The sequence below is a fragment of the Drosophila guanche genome, unplaced genomic scaffold (genome assembly GCF_900245975.1).
Source record: "Drosophila guanche unplaced genomic scaffold, DGUA_6, whole genome shotgun sequence".
NCBI classification, from domain to species: Eukaryota; Metazoa; Arthropoda; class Insecta; order Diptera; family Drosophilidae; genus Drosophila; species Drosophila guanche.
In genome coordinates, this window is record NW_022995744.1 from 3,675,940 (window position 1) to 3,690,701 (window position 14,762).

General features: G+C 45.8%; 1 protein-coding gene across 23 annotated transcripts in view; it reads right to left on the bottom strand.

Annotated features, from left to right (window-relative positions):
* Nucleotides 1–14,762, bottom strand: part of LOC117579758 (CUGBP Elav-like family member 4) — a 259,483-nt gene that overhangs the window by 89,590 nt on the left and 155,131 nt on the right. For 19 of the 23 annotated variants that reach the window (XM_034265806.1, XM_034265796.1, XM_034265802.1 and 16 more), the window contains one exon: nucleotides 11,151–11,199. In XM_034265806.1, the coding sequence (XP_034121697.1) occupies nucleotides 11,151–11,199 (49 nt within the window). The remainder of the gene's footprint in view (nucleotides 1–11,150; nucleotides 11,200–14,762) is intronic. The other 4 variants (XM_034265801.1, XM_034265807.1, XM_034265812.1 and 1 more) reach the window with 1 other exon arrangement.

Below are 14,762 nucleotides of genomic sequence, written 5' to 3' on the forward strand. Positions count from 1 at the left end.
GTGGACCCTGAAGTGCCTTGGGTAGGGGTTTGGCAGATCGTTGTTAAGGCGCTTACTTGCATATTTATGTCGCTTACAGTTGGCCATCCTCAATGCTTGAATGAAATACTGTTTCCCTTTGAAGACAGTCATGGCAATGCTCTCCACTCATGTGGAACAGAATTAATCCCAGCCTCAATTGACAGCCAAACCCGTTTCGGCAAAGTGTGATCAAGCAGCGTAGCAGCAGCTGCTACGTCAAATAAGGGGGAACATGAGGCAATCAATTCCATCAAGTCATCATCCAGCTGCGTGGCTGACTTGCTGTCCAATCTGCCATCGAAAACTAAATGCCAAATAATAATTAGCAAAACGCTTGGTGGTTATAAAACACAACTGTTGCCACTTATCCCCTTCAGAGACAAGCTGGCAGCACTATAAACTCATCAACGTAATGAAATTTGCCATTCAGTCACAGTGTGACTCAGAGCAGTACCCTGCAAGATACTAGAGTATTGTAGATAGAGAGAGAGAGAGAGGGGGGGAGAGAGAGAGTCTATCAAATAAGCGAACGAAACGCGCATGTTTTTAATTACCCAGAGATGAAGGATAGCCCCCGAGGCCCAGATGGATGGAGACGTCACATTGTCTCATAGTTAAAAATTTACTAGTATAATGAAAAAAAATATTCTTCCTTCTAATCAAATGAAAGTCCAGATAGATGAGTTTGGCAATTAATAAGTAAGCAAAGTGATGGCTGGATGAGAGCTAGAGGAAGCTCTGCAAAGTATGCTACGAATTTCCGTCCAGTGCCTGAGAACGCGCGATAAAAATGACATTTTATTGGGTGCTTAGCTGTGGGCGGATGACAGGGATGGAGGGGGGACAGTGCAGAGGCAGCACTAGCGTAGAAATATATGGGAGCTAGTTTAATTGAAAGTTGGCAATGGCAACGCGTTTGACTTTGAAATGACATTCAAACGCTGCATAGCAGGGCAGCAGGCGCTGCACAGAAGGGTAATAAAATTATGATGAAGCTTATGGCCCAGACCACACTCGCATTTGAGTGCCATTGTCTGCCTGTTAACATGCTCATTATGGTGCACGGGGTGCAGAAAGTGAGCAAAGGCAAAGCTTGGGGCACAGACACAGACTGGAACAGGAACGGGAATGGCAGAGTGGAGGTTGGAAAGGAAACTGAAACTCGTTCACGACTTCACTTCAATTATAATTACGTCAAACAGTGCAACAAGAAAATGTGCAACTTGAGGCAAACAAGATAGAACAGTGCTGTGAATGGTGGATGGGAGGCATGTGCACCAGACGGACGCAGGACTACTCTCTGCTCAACGATTGTGTGCACAAAAAAGGCTGTGAGAGAGCGAGTGGGATGGAGGAGTAGCAACAGAGAGACAAACAACTTGAAAGTGAGCATTTCCTTTTAATGCCTTTTGCTCATTTTTTTTTCTTGGCATTTTTTTGTTTTATATTGCATTACATTTGCTCTGCCAGAGAACATTAAAAACAATGCACAGACAGACAGACAGACAGAGAAAGATAGAGGTAGAGACAGAGAGGCAAAGGCGCAGTCAACTCGTTCTTGCAACATTATAACCCGGCGAAGGGAAAGGAAGGGGCAAAATGTTTTGAAGAAAACTCATAATTGCTTGGCACAAATTGCAAGTTATAGCCAAAGTTACAATTCAGAGTAAGAGCTGTGTGTGTAGAGAGAGAGAGAGAGAGAGAGAGCAAAGAAGGTACAACTGGGCTTCATCAAATAATTTCTGTATCTTTGCAAGGATGCGATAAACCTAAGTTCTGCGACCTTTTCGGGTGCACTTCATAATGGGTGCAATAAGTTCCATGGATCTCTCTCGATTTAGTCTCTGGCTAATCGAAGTGATGCACTGTGCCATCTGGCTGTTTGTTATTTACTACAAAAGTGAAGTTAAAGCTCTAAAATCCACTTCCATCTCTTTCTTTCTCTCTCTCTTGTCTTGTGATCGAACGCAATGCACTTACTCCCTACAAATCGCTTGTTGTTTTGGCAGGGATATTTGCCTGGGGCAAATGTGGCCTGCAACAAAACATGGCCATAGTCATACATCCATCTATAGCTATCTATATATGAAGAGGGAGTTGGAGTTTGGCCAGCCAAGTCATCCATTCATCCAGCCATCCGTCCATCCATCCATTCATCCATCCATCTATGCAATGCAGCAAGTCATGCAGCGAAGCTCGCTGACCCGCACGATGAAGCCTTTGTCTGCCCCGGACTATACCCAAATACCCTCCCTCTACACCACTCCTCCCTGCTCTACTCTGCTCACATCAAGCTGTCCAGCTCTTTGCATGCATTTGGCTTTGCAAACACAACAAACTACATCAAACTCTGGCCCCCGAAAGCTCTCTGTATCTCTCTGTCCCTCCATTTCTGGCTATTTGGAGGAGTGAATCGTCCTTTTCACTTTTCCGAACTTCTATTGCTCCCCTCGCACTCACCGCACTGAGCAAACTAATATGCTATGCTTAAAGCGTACATATTGGACTTATAGTTGTTGTTGCTTCCTGTTATTTTTGATGTTGTTTGTCTACAGAGAAAAAGAGAACAAAAGGCCTCCTGCCGCTGTCATATTTCGTACTTTATCTCTATCTATCTCACTCTCTCTCTCTCTCTCTCTCTCTCTCTCTCTGACAAGCTTTGGGGTGCACAAAAAGGAGAAGAAAGTTCCCCACTGAGACCGACCCAAAGGACATGGCATGCCGGACCGAACGGGACCGGACCCGTTGAGCTATGGCCCTGGAGTTCACATTGACGGACCCGAAACGCCCGCCTGTCCTACGCTTATCATATAAATTCTTTTGCTTAGTCGCAGCTCTTGTTTTTTCTATGCCCAGCTATGCTCCTGATCCTGGCCATAACAAAAAGGCTAAAAAGTTTTGTTGTTGTTGCTGCTCCTCCTGCTGCTGCTTCAGGCTGCTGTTATTGAAGGCTTAAGCGTCCAGCAACAGCAGTCGAGTTAGTCAGCTGGAGCACCTCCTGCTGGTTCAACTACTCACTCGCACTCGAACTCCTGCCGCTATAACGTAAAATCAACGCCAGACGAAAACAACAGCATCAGGAATAGGAGCAGGACCAGCAATAACAACAGTAGGAGCAGAAATGACCCTTCACATGGTGCATAGACTGCACCCAGCCCTCATATATGGCTGGTCATTGATGCGTTATGCTCTGGCTACAGTTTCAACTGCATTTACACTTGAATGATGGACAGAGAGGTGGAGACAGAGAGAAAGCTGTGCCTTAAAGGCGCACCAGACTGAGCACAAATTGTTGCATAATTTTTTTGATTCTCAGAGAGAGAGATGGAGAGAAGAGCAGGAAGCGCCCTCTATAATTTCCATATCCTGGCCAAGTCCTCTAACGTATTAACCAACCACACGGCATGGCATCTACACTCTGCACTATCGTAGCACTCCTCCTAACAACCCGACCGACCGAGCTCCTTGTGGCCTGCCAACACGCCATTTGGCCATATCTCTGGCTGGCTCATACTCTGCTCTGCTGCCTGCTCCCTGTTGACGGGAACGGGAACGTGTAAAAGAGATAGATAGCACTTTTATGCGTTCTTCCATCCCTCTTGTACACACTTGAGCAGAGTCGTACAAAGGCAGCGCTTGCTCGGCTCATATACTTTACAAATCTTGATAACTTAATAGAAGAGCTGTAGCTGAAGCCAGAGAGCAAAGACATGTTTTGGCCAGTTGGGTAACAGCGGGGTGGCAGGGAAGGGCGTGAAAATTTGGAACATTAAAGCCAAAAGTCGAAGCCAAAAAGTAAAATAATATGAAAAGTCTCATAAAAATAACAACGGGTGGGGACAGCAGAAACCACAGAAGAGCAGCTACAAGGAGAAACAAGCTTTCGGTTAGAGTTTGTTCTCTGTATATTTTTTTGGCTACAAGCTTTCTCAGCGTGCGTTAATTTAGGTGAAATCAATATTAAGCGAATGGAAAGAAAGTGAAAGAGAGAGAGAGAGAGAGAGGTAGAGAGAGATAGAGAGCTAGAAAGAGACATGTAGGTGGCGAGTGTTACAACAATTTAAGCAGAGAATCCTATAAAAATTAACGAGCTGAAAGTAATGTAGCATACTTTCTGGCATCAAATGCCCTCCGCTGCCCGGAAAAATATGAAAACAGTTTGTTTGCATTGGAGGGAGGGCTTAGTATTATAATGCCATTATCATTTTTATTATTGCATTTTAAATGCATTTGCCCAGCAGTTTTTCATGCCTTTCTTTTCATAATTTTTAATGCCCAGTCAGGCTCACAGCTCATTAAGCAAGTATCACTAAACAACAGAGAGAAAAAAGAGAGAGAATGCTAGACTGGCTTGTGGCCCAGACAAGATTAATGTTCCACACGTTTTCCTCTTTTGCCTGTATGCCTGCATGTCCCTGTACTTTAGTGTTGACTCTTCTCAAAGTCGCTTCAAAGTCATGTGCAAGATTCCAGAAAGCTACTCAGCTCCTAGTTGCTTACTCCCAATGTCTCCGCCTGCTAACTGCATTTAAAGTAGATGCAGTTGATACTAGGATTTTGTGCTGCTCGTTGTCCTCCTTTGTTTCGTTGTTGCTACACATTTTTCTTTCTTCTTTTGCCCATAAATAGAAATTGCCTCGAGCTGGGTCAATCACTCCCCAACACGTCAAGAGGGGAGAGATCTCCGTATAAGGGATACCAAAATGTAAGGAGAGAGAGTGGACAAAGCAAAACAGAGAGCAGAGATTTTATATATCTTTTATACATGTGAAATCTGGGGTACAAATCCCTCAAGAGATTTTTGTTTTAAAGGTAAACCAATAATTGATTGCTTCCTTTTTCAAGTGCCTCTCATAACAATCTGAGCAATTGCACCGCCTCTTTTCGTGGCAAGTTTAAATCAGTTGGGGGGCTGGCTCTCCATTACAATGTTTCAACGGCAACAAACTGTAACTAAACACAGCTCGACAATACGAAAAATATCCCACCTTCCACGGCAACGCCTACTCTAACACTCACTCCCCAGCACTCGTAACTATTACCATAACATTTATGATTATTAACCTACAATGCAGGGCACTCTAAATGCAATTAAGATTACAATCTATATTGCAGCTGCGCTGCTCTGCTGTGCTGTATTGCAAAAAGAAGCCTGGCAACCCTGCCACGACAAACAATTAAAAACAATGCTCGTCCGACTCCCAGCCCACCACTCTGCCGCCATAAAATTCTGTTCCAGATGCTTATCCAGACCAAGCGTCCATATTGCATAAGAAATAATTACTTTTTATATTACACATACGCCTCCCGGTCCGCTAGTCCCCTCTCCGCTCATCCAGCTCTATTGATTGCGGTCACAATTGTGGACCTTGTACTCCCGCCCGGTAGTTTCTTCTCCATCACCACAGTCAAGTGTCGCGTTTGCGTGTCGCTTATCATTGCTTTTGGCCAAAACAAAAATGAAGACACCCAAAGCCACAACCACAGCCAAAGGCAGGAGAGAAGGACCTTCTCCAATGGCAATGGAAAAGGCAAAAAGCGTCAGACAATTGCCGAGCCGATAAGATCAGCTAAAAAGAAATGTTTTGTGTACAGTGTCCAGCGGGGGGCCCCTGACTGAGGGACACGAGAAGTCGAACGGAAGTGGGGGTATCCATAAGAAAGGGGGACTTAATCATGGTTAAGCCGCGTCAACTCTATTCAATAAGGCAGAATGCGGCAATAAATTGAATAGGGCTCCGCTGCAAGTGCTCTGCCTGGGACTGAGGGCAGCTCAAAGTTCGGATGGGAATATATTTGAGAGCTCGCAAAGAAAATAAATAGAAACCATTGCCGGAGAACTCAATTCTCTCCAAAGATAATCCCAGTAAGAGCGTTTCCTTGTCTTCTCTTTGTAGGTCTCTCCTCAAAGGCACTAAGGTAAACATCAAAGAATCTTCCCCCAATATTGACGCTAACCAACTTGACTTTTGGTATTTTATGCAAATGTTTCAAGTGTCACGGACTAAAATGGCAATTGAAACGCTAATGATGACATTTGGCAGGCCTAAGCAGCGGCCAAAAGAAAACAAAATAACAAACTAAAAGGAAAACAGCGGGAAAATGTGTGAGAGCGAGAGGGCATGCCCATTTTTTCGTTGTTTTTGTGTGCTTCCTTTTCTTGTTCCACGCTGCCTGAGCGAAAACATAACAAATCGTTTTCTTTTTCTCCGTTTTTCTGCTGCCTTCGGAGGGAAGGGGAAAGCGAAAGCTGCCTCTGCCTCATAGGCCTCTGGCAGTTTTACGAGGCATTCAGCCAATTGACAGGCTTCAGTCGCTCGTAAAAACAAAATCAAGCAACGAAGAAAAATGATGCGCAGACAAAACTGTCGAAGGAAAGAAACTACGGAGGAAAAACTCCGCCTAAAAGTATACTTAAATATTAAAGAGAACAGAGAAGAAGCAAAGCGCAGACAGTAGGGAAAAGTTTAAAAAACATTAAAACGCATTTAGCAGGCTGTTCGGGGGGCCTTATGTACCGAACCCGAATCTGTTTGCCCGCCTATAAATACTTATTATCGCTTATTTGAACTTGCGAATGCTGCCAGCAGCGATGCTTGTGATTTACTTTTATTTTGGCTCGCTTTTCCTCCCTTTTTTCCTTTCTTTCCTGAGTTAGATGTATCTGTGTGTGTCAGTGAGTGTGTGAAGAAAAATCGATTTTTATTTCGTCTCGCAAAAAAAAGGTCAAAAACAATAAAAGCCTAAATACACATACGAGCCTTTGAACTGGCTTTGATAAAAGCAAAAGAAGGCTGGGTCCAAACGAGGAGTGGAAGCGACTGGGGGTAAGCCTCCAATCAATGGCTATGCGTCGCTTTTGGTACGTGTGAATTTAAGCTGATTAAAGAATTGAGCCCCTCCCGACCACCGACCGCTGAAGCAGAGGAGCGGTGAAAGAAAATCGACAGAAAGGAGGAGAAAAGAAAAACGCAGTATGGCAGAAATTGATGTCTGCTTTTAGGCGTACTGCTGCCACTGTTGGATGTGCTTCGCTTTATTTATGCCTTTTGTCTGGCCTCAGAGGCTTTGTTGTTTGGGGCTTAGTGGTGAATATCCTGGCCTTCGCATCTTGCCGTGCCGTCTCTTTTAATTTGCACTCCCCCAAAAACTTCAAGCCGCCAAAACCACCATACCTCCACACTGCCAGGGGGTACACATGTGGGACAGATAAAAGGAGTCGCAGCCGCAGCTGAAGCCAATCGTCAGTGCCAGTCAATCTATATTACAAATTCAATTGAATTTGTCGCCCCTTATTGGTATTAATCAAATTGTATGGCATTCTTTCCGAGCTGCCATAAAAATGTTGACACTAATAAGGTCGCAGCAGCAGTAGAAGGAGCAGAGAGCTGGAGGTATCGCAGGTAGATTGGAATGTTGTCGCTAACTTTATGCCGAAATAAAAATTCGGATCAGAACTGAGTGGCCGCCCGAAAGTAGGCAACACAAATTGCCAGCGAATACAATTCAAATGGGTAATCAGGCGAAAGGGCAGAGCTGCGATGAAGACTAGGGGAATGAAAGCAAAATGAGAAAAGTTTTTCGGGCCAACTCTGCGTATTATTATTATTAGTTTTTCGCCCTACAACTTTTGGCAGAATGCTTATTAGCAGGGGATATGTGTTTGGTGTGTGCTCCGGCTTCGAAGGTTTCCCTCTCATAGCTCATTGCTTTTCAATTTGATGAGACGGTGTCTATAATGAGCTCTGCGAAAGTTTTCTGCTCGGGAATTTTCCACATATGTGCCTTCAGTTTTCTTTAAGGTTCGGCTCTACACGCACTCTCTCTTTCTTTTTTTAGAGGTTGGGGCTGCTTTGTTAATTTTCGTTTGTCATTTATCATCAGGTGCAAGGTGCGAGAGCATTTTTATGGAGTTGATTTTTAATCTTTTGCAATCATTTTTGTAGCAGCGCGCTTCCCTTTGGAGTATTCCCCTGCGGCACCACAGCAGGAAATGAATATTTATAAGTATGATGAATGAGAGACGAGACGGGAAGACGGGCAGACGGGAAGCGTAGAGCTGGGCAACGGCATCTGATTTACTGACGTGTGACAAGGAGTCAAGCGAAGACCCGGCCGAGATAAAGGTAAGGAAATTAATGCGTAGTTAGAAACATAAATCTGTGTGAGTACGAGTGTGAGCCTGCCTGTATATGTGTGTTTGGCTGTGAAAGTATGTGTAAAAGTGTTCGTGAGGAAACGGCGGGGATTTCAAAATTTATGTTTGTATGCCGAGCAGAGAGTAAAGGCACTGGCAGATTTTCTTTGCTCAGGGGTCGTATGATATTAATTTGACTTTAAGTCGCAGGGAAAAGCAGAGCCAGAGCTAACGTAACACGTCAACGTAAACGTAAGCGAAAGTATGCAATTTACGTGACATCATTACGTGTTAGACAAGTACAAATTACGCGTGAAAGCGAAAAAGAGATAGAAAGAGAGTGCGGAGAGAGTAAGAGAGAGAAAGGGCAGGCAGACGACAATATGAGTTTGATAATGATGAGGCATGGGATGGATGTGTGTGAGGAGGAATATCAAGATAAATAACTAAGCATGGGATGTATGCGTGTGTGTGAATGTCTGTTCTGTGTGTGTGGCAATGAAACGAAAATCATCAGACTCAGTGATGGCAGAGACGATTGCAAATGCGGCAAACGTTGTCGACGGACAGAGCAGGGCCAAGGACCAGTGACAACGGTTGAAAGACAACGGCAACAATTTGTGATTTCGTATCTCAGTTTTCAGGGCTTGTGTTTGGGGTTTGGTCAACGCATGGACATGTCAACCAAGTCCTACTCTGCCCTCTAGTAAGTTAAAATTGATGAAGTTACGTGGATTGAAGGCAGGAGGGAAAGGGCCCAAAAGGGAAACAGAACCCAAAAGAGGCAGAAGAGACCTCCTAAATCATCTTTTCTCTTCGCACTTGTCAACAGTAAAAAGTGTATTCATGCCCCTCATCGCTCTCTCACACATTTCATGCTTGATTTGAGTTTAAATAAATTAAACTTCTTTGTGCGGCCGAAAAATGTAAATGTCAGCGGGTGAAGCTTGCAGCAGCCTGCAGGATATCAGGACTCTCGACCAAGCAATTAAACTTGTCCTTGTCTAATTGCATTTTGGCCTAAACCCAAAGCCAAAAGATCCCTCCTCCTAGCACAAGCACACACACAAACAGGACAAGTCAAAAGTCTCCGCCAAGAGGGTTGAGCAAGAAGCAAAGGACTCGGTGCAGATTTGCCAAGTGCGTTGCTGATAGGGGCCCAAAAAAGTTTAGCGCTTTAATTTCTTAGAAATTTGTTCCCACTCGAGTGATGAAGACGGGCCCGGGAATGCCAAGGGAGGGGGACGACAAGCCGCCAACAAAGCAACAAACAAAAATGTCGACTTGATTGCGTCCTAGCTGTACTCCTAGCCCTAGTCCAGGTTCTGGTTCAGGACCAGGTCCACAATTGTGCGGACAGATTGCCAGCAAGTTGCCAGAGCGTAGTTCAGTTGCTTGTGCAGCTTGAAGTTTCCAATCCCCAGCGGATTAGGAAAGTTTAAATTGTTGCCGCCGAGCCAGCGACAGAGAGAGAAAGAGATCCAGAGACAGAGCCAGAGCCAGAGCCGAAGAACGAAAGCAAAGCGAAATCGAAGCAGCCAAAAGAATGAATGAATGAATAAAGAAAGGAGCAACGTAACGATTAGTGCTTTCATGTCCTTTGGCAAAGTTTAAAGGTCATCCGGAGGAGGGCCGGACCCACCACCACTGACTGTCACTGCCTGGCTGCCTGAATGGCATCTTTCGCTCTGCGTTCGCTCAACGCTCGTTGGCTGCTGATTTGACACATCAACTTTGTCAAGGTTCTTGCCACAGCCACCAGCAACCAGCAACGGAGACAGCGACTGCGACTGTTATGAGCAATGGCTGTGTCTGCCCCAACCAACCAACGAGCAAAGTGTGGACCTGGCTGAGAGTGTGTGTGCACAAGCAATTTGTGCAATGGACATTTTGGGGCGCTGCTCCGGTTCTCTCTGCTGTGATAAGCGATGCCAGCTGCAAAATGTCTTAAAAGATTGTAGAGTGCACTGACTCCTGCGACTCCTGCAACTTCTGGATGGATTCCGGGCCCCCGGGCAGCACGGGTTGATTGCGAAATGTGTACCATACTCTTGTACGATTGCACCTCTGCAGAAGTCCCTGCCAAAGCCAGGAGAAAGGATAATGAGGCAGGGTTTTGTGACGAGCTAAGCGCTCACCCTAAGTAAGGGGAGAAATATTGAAATTACTTTTGAAAACCCCGGCTGCATAATGAGCCTGTCAATAAGTTTATCAAAGCAACAACTACTCGGGCGGGCAGCTGACCCAAAAACAAAGTTGAAGTGCTGTGTAAATTATGCAAATCTTTATCATTCTTTTTTCCATCCCCATTGGCAGGGCGGGGGATGGGTATGCCGGGTTCTGGAGGGCTTCCTGGGTCGATGGGCTGTCACAAACAAGCGTGAAACACGACAACTGTGTGAGGGTCCCGGTAAAAACAATATGGCGCCCTGGCCAGCGCTCGGCCTCCGCCTCCTGCTCTCTCTTCACACTCACGGGCCCTGTACTGTATGTACCGGCCCAACTGCCATTGACAGTCGAACGTTGTTTTGCTATACGCTTTTCCCATTTTCTCTACCATTTCCAAGCATTTTTTTGAGGTTTTCGATTTTGATGCTGTTTTCCTTTTTTTCTTTTCTGAAATGTCAAATTTTTGCAGACAGTTTTGACAGTTTATCGAAGTGCGCTCGTAATTTCTGCTGACGTGTGTTGTAGGTGTTGAAAAAAGAATGGCACAGGGAGAGACACAGAGAGAAAGAGAGTGTGTATGCGAGAGTGGGGTAACACACACTTAGATGCGGGATATAGAAACTTGTGCTGGCTCAGCGTTTTTTGGCCGACTACTTTGGCCCAAAAACTTTGCCCACAGCGAAAGACGGGTCATATTTTTTTCGAATTATTTATTTTGGGTCACCTATGGAGAGGCTTGATTGATTTTCCACCCATGCGTATGGGAGGGAGTCCACATTTATATATGAAATATAAAAAGATAATTCAGAAATCGAGAACTTACCGCTGCGACTTTCATTTTCAGCTGGCTTCAGCTGTAAAGCACGGTTCATCTGGAAGGGAAAAAAAAGGAAAGAGAAAAAATATCGAAATTAATATCGGGGTGGCATTATAGTTTCGATGAGTATGAGTATGAGATTATGCGATAATGATACTGGCAGAGGAGGATGCTATTAGTCTCCCCATTTGATCCCCCCCCCCCCCTGAAATTCCATCACCATACTGTGAGCTGTGTGGAGCAGTGGAATAGAACCTCTTCATAAACACCTCCAAAAACACATTTGGCCAGCGAAGCATTTTGAAGCATTTAAATGGCACTCAATATGCAAACCCATCTCCTGTCATGTCCTGTCTCCCCAGCAGCCACCCTGCCATTCTGTGTCTCTGTCTCTCCCTGGCTCTCCTCTGCACATTTGCGCTCATTGCCTTTTACCCACGACTGGGCAGCCACATCCTGTGCCGCTTCATGCATCATTAAAGCTTAAATCTCACCCAAGCGACCCATGTCGATTCTGGCCAGCCAACACTTAACGTTCTCCTCCCTCGTCCACTCCTCCACTCATCCGCTCTCTCTCTCTCTCTCTCTCTGTTCTGCTCTTCCACTCTGCTGTGGGGAGTGGGATCTGCGACTGGATCTGGGTCTGAAACTGGGTCTGGGACAGGGATACGTGTTGTGGTCACCTTTTGGTTTATGGCAAATGAGTAATATGGCAGTGCCGGAGCACGAAAAATCCCATTAAAAGACGTTCAAATGAAATGCATTAAAATAAAACTTAATTGAGGGCTTTATACCGAGTGTTCGAATCGAGTGTCCACCCTCGTCCGCACCACTCCTCCCCGAAAACCGCAAAAACCCAAGCAAATCAATAACCAAAAAGGTGGGGATACCACAACGGCTCTCTCTCCCTTCGCAGGTGTAATTTATTTGCACCGCTCACAGATGGAAAGGGGGCGGCTCTGGCAACGCCCCTGGGCTTCCTGGTCTTAGATTGGCTCATCAACGTGGCCCAGGGCAAGTCAGGGGCAAGCTGAGGTGACTGTGTCCTGGGTCTGAGCACAGTTCTGTGCCTGGGCCTGGGCCTGGTCCTTTGCCTTTGCTTGTCATTAGCCGCATGGAAGTCTGTCGTCTCATCGCCTGTCGCTTGTCGCATGAATATTTTATAATCATCCATTAGTTTGCGGCAATTGAAAATGATTGAAGCTTTTAACTGCAAAATTCAATTGCTTTATATAACCGTGAGGGAGTGGCTGGGAGAGCGAGGGCTCTTTTTGTATTATGAAATATTTAATGTCATAGCCGAATCGGTGTTCTCTCTGTACCCCGTCTGCCACTGCCCTTAAGTTGTGTGTATGTATGTTTTTTGGAACAATCCATTAGTCTGAGGCAAGTAATTAAAATTGCGATTTATGCACGCGCATGCAACCGAAATTTTGGGCCTCTCTCCTCAGCTTGTTTGTAATTCAATTATGTTAATGATTGGACAACATTTACCGTATTTACATTAATGCATAATGAATGAGTGCAGCTCCCTCCACCACACGAGGGGACGAGGGTGGACCAGGACCACTAGGCAGCGCGCCTAAATGCACGTTGCACTTTATTTTTGGCTGGTTGATTTTTTAATCGTTACTCCACACTAAACAGGGCGTGGCGGGGGCACGGCAATTAAGTGCATTTCTCTGTCTGACCAAAGGCATGCTGAACCATCCCCCCACTTCTCTCTCTACATCTCTCTTTCACTCTCGTTTCCCCTCTCACCACTTCCCACTTCATCACTCTTGGCCAGACAACACACAAATGCGCTTTTGCCTTACTCAAAGCTCAGCTGGATAAATTAAGTGGTCGATGAACTGAAGCCTTGTGGATTTTATATACAGGCGATGTCGACGGCAGCACCATGTTGTTGACAGTGATGCGGGGGGCAGGCAAAGATAAAGAGAGAGAGAGAGAGACTGGAGTGGAGTGGAATGGAGTGGAAGGATGGGTGGCCGGGTGACGCCACAGATTTTAAACCAATGTTTAACCGAAAAATGTTCATTTAGTCCCACGTTCTCCTCTCTTGGGGGTTGCCTCAGCTTTGGCTGCTCCTGATGCTCCTGATGCTCCTGCTGCTGATGAATGATTGATGTGTCGTGGTTTAATAAATTGGAAAATGTTTTCAGTACAAGAAATGCTCAGAGCCAGCAGCATCTGAAAAAGCCCGCAGCTATTCACTTGTAAGCCGAACAAACAGAAAATCAATGCAACAGCAAAGGCAGCATTCAATAATGATGTCCCGCTTCTTCTTTTGGCTAATGAACTACCAGGCAATTTATGGAAGAATTTTCTTGGAAAATTTAGCCAAAGTCAAAGCATTCTCTGGCAGCCACATGAGTGCCGAGTGCTTTCATTGCACTTCTCTGAGTTCTTCCGAGTACTCTGGAACTTTTTCTTTTCGGCAGCCCTTCTAAGGCATCCCTCACTTTGTATCTCTACAAAAGCCTGGCTAATTATTACCGCCAGCAGAAGCAAGATCGAGAGCAAGAGCCAGAGCAAGAGCCAGAGCAAGGACTCCCCTTACCGACAACTTTCTTTGGGAGCGTAATTAACGCACATAATTTTAAATTTAAATGTTGCCAAAAGCTGAACGAAGCCTTTGAGAGTCAAAATATTAATTAAATCGTTCTCTTTTCGCCCATGCTCTAAAGGAATGGAATCAAAAGATGCCTGCCTCGACACAATTACCCTTGGCAATTGCTTATGACAAAGTGTCTGTGGGGGGTTGAGGTTGGGGTTGTGACAGTGCAGCCACAGTTGAGAGTCGACAGGCGCCAGTGGCAACGTTAAACCGCAAATTTTAGCGCCCCAGCATGTCCAAGATAGGGCCAGTGGGCCACAGGCTAGCCGCAGTGTCGCCGCCTACGCATATGCAATGGCCAAAAGTGCCAACTTGGCCAAGTGCTGTGTGCACAGTGTGTGTGTGATTGTGTGCGTGTTCTCCCCTGTATCTGTCGCTCCCTGTCTGCGGCGCATGAACCCATAAACTGCGTTAGTTTATGATGCCTGAGCGCTAAGTGAGCAGAGAGCGAAGTGCGCTGAGACAGCGAGCGGATGGGACATTGCCTGGGTGCACTAGGGGGCACGGCCCAGAGATCCCACCCAGATCAGGCAAGCCGTAAGTGCCTTCCACACTGTCCCCTCCTCTCCCTCCTATCCCACTATGCAATTAGAATGCTGCGCATTGAACCAGTCCAAAGCCGAAGCTTTCTGCTCGGTTCTGTTCCGTTCTGGTCACTCCTGGGGTGTTCTTGTTGGTCTGTTCGGCCATGTTCTGGTGCCCCTGCATGCGCTAGTCGAACTCCATAAAACGGAACAACGAAAATGCAATTAAAACTACGTTTTATGGCTTTGTTATGGCAGCAGTCAGCCTCACTAACCCGCACTTTGCCTCTCTGCCCTCTGTCGAACTGAAACACATGAAGAGCGATTTTTATTATGCTTTCTCCACGACAACGACGACGAGGATGATGATGATAGTTTGGAAAATGGTTTCGAATTGAGTGGGTTCCCCGGCAAGTTTTGTTGATAGAAAAGTAATATTTTATGGGGCTAGCCAAAGGGTGGGGGGGGGGGAGG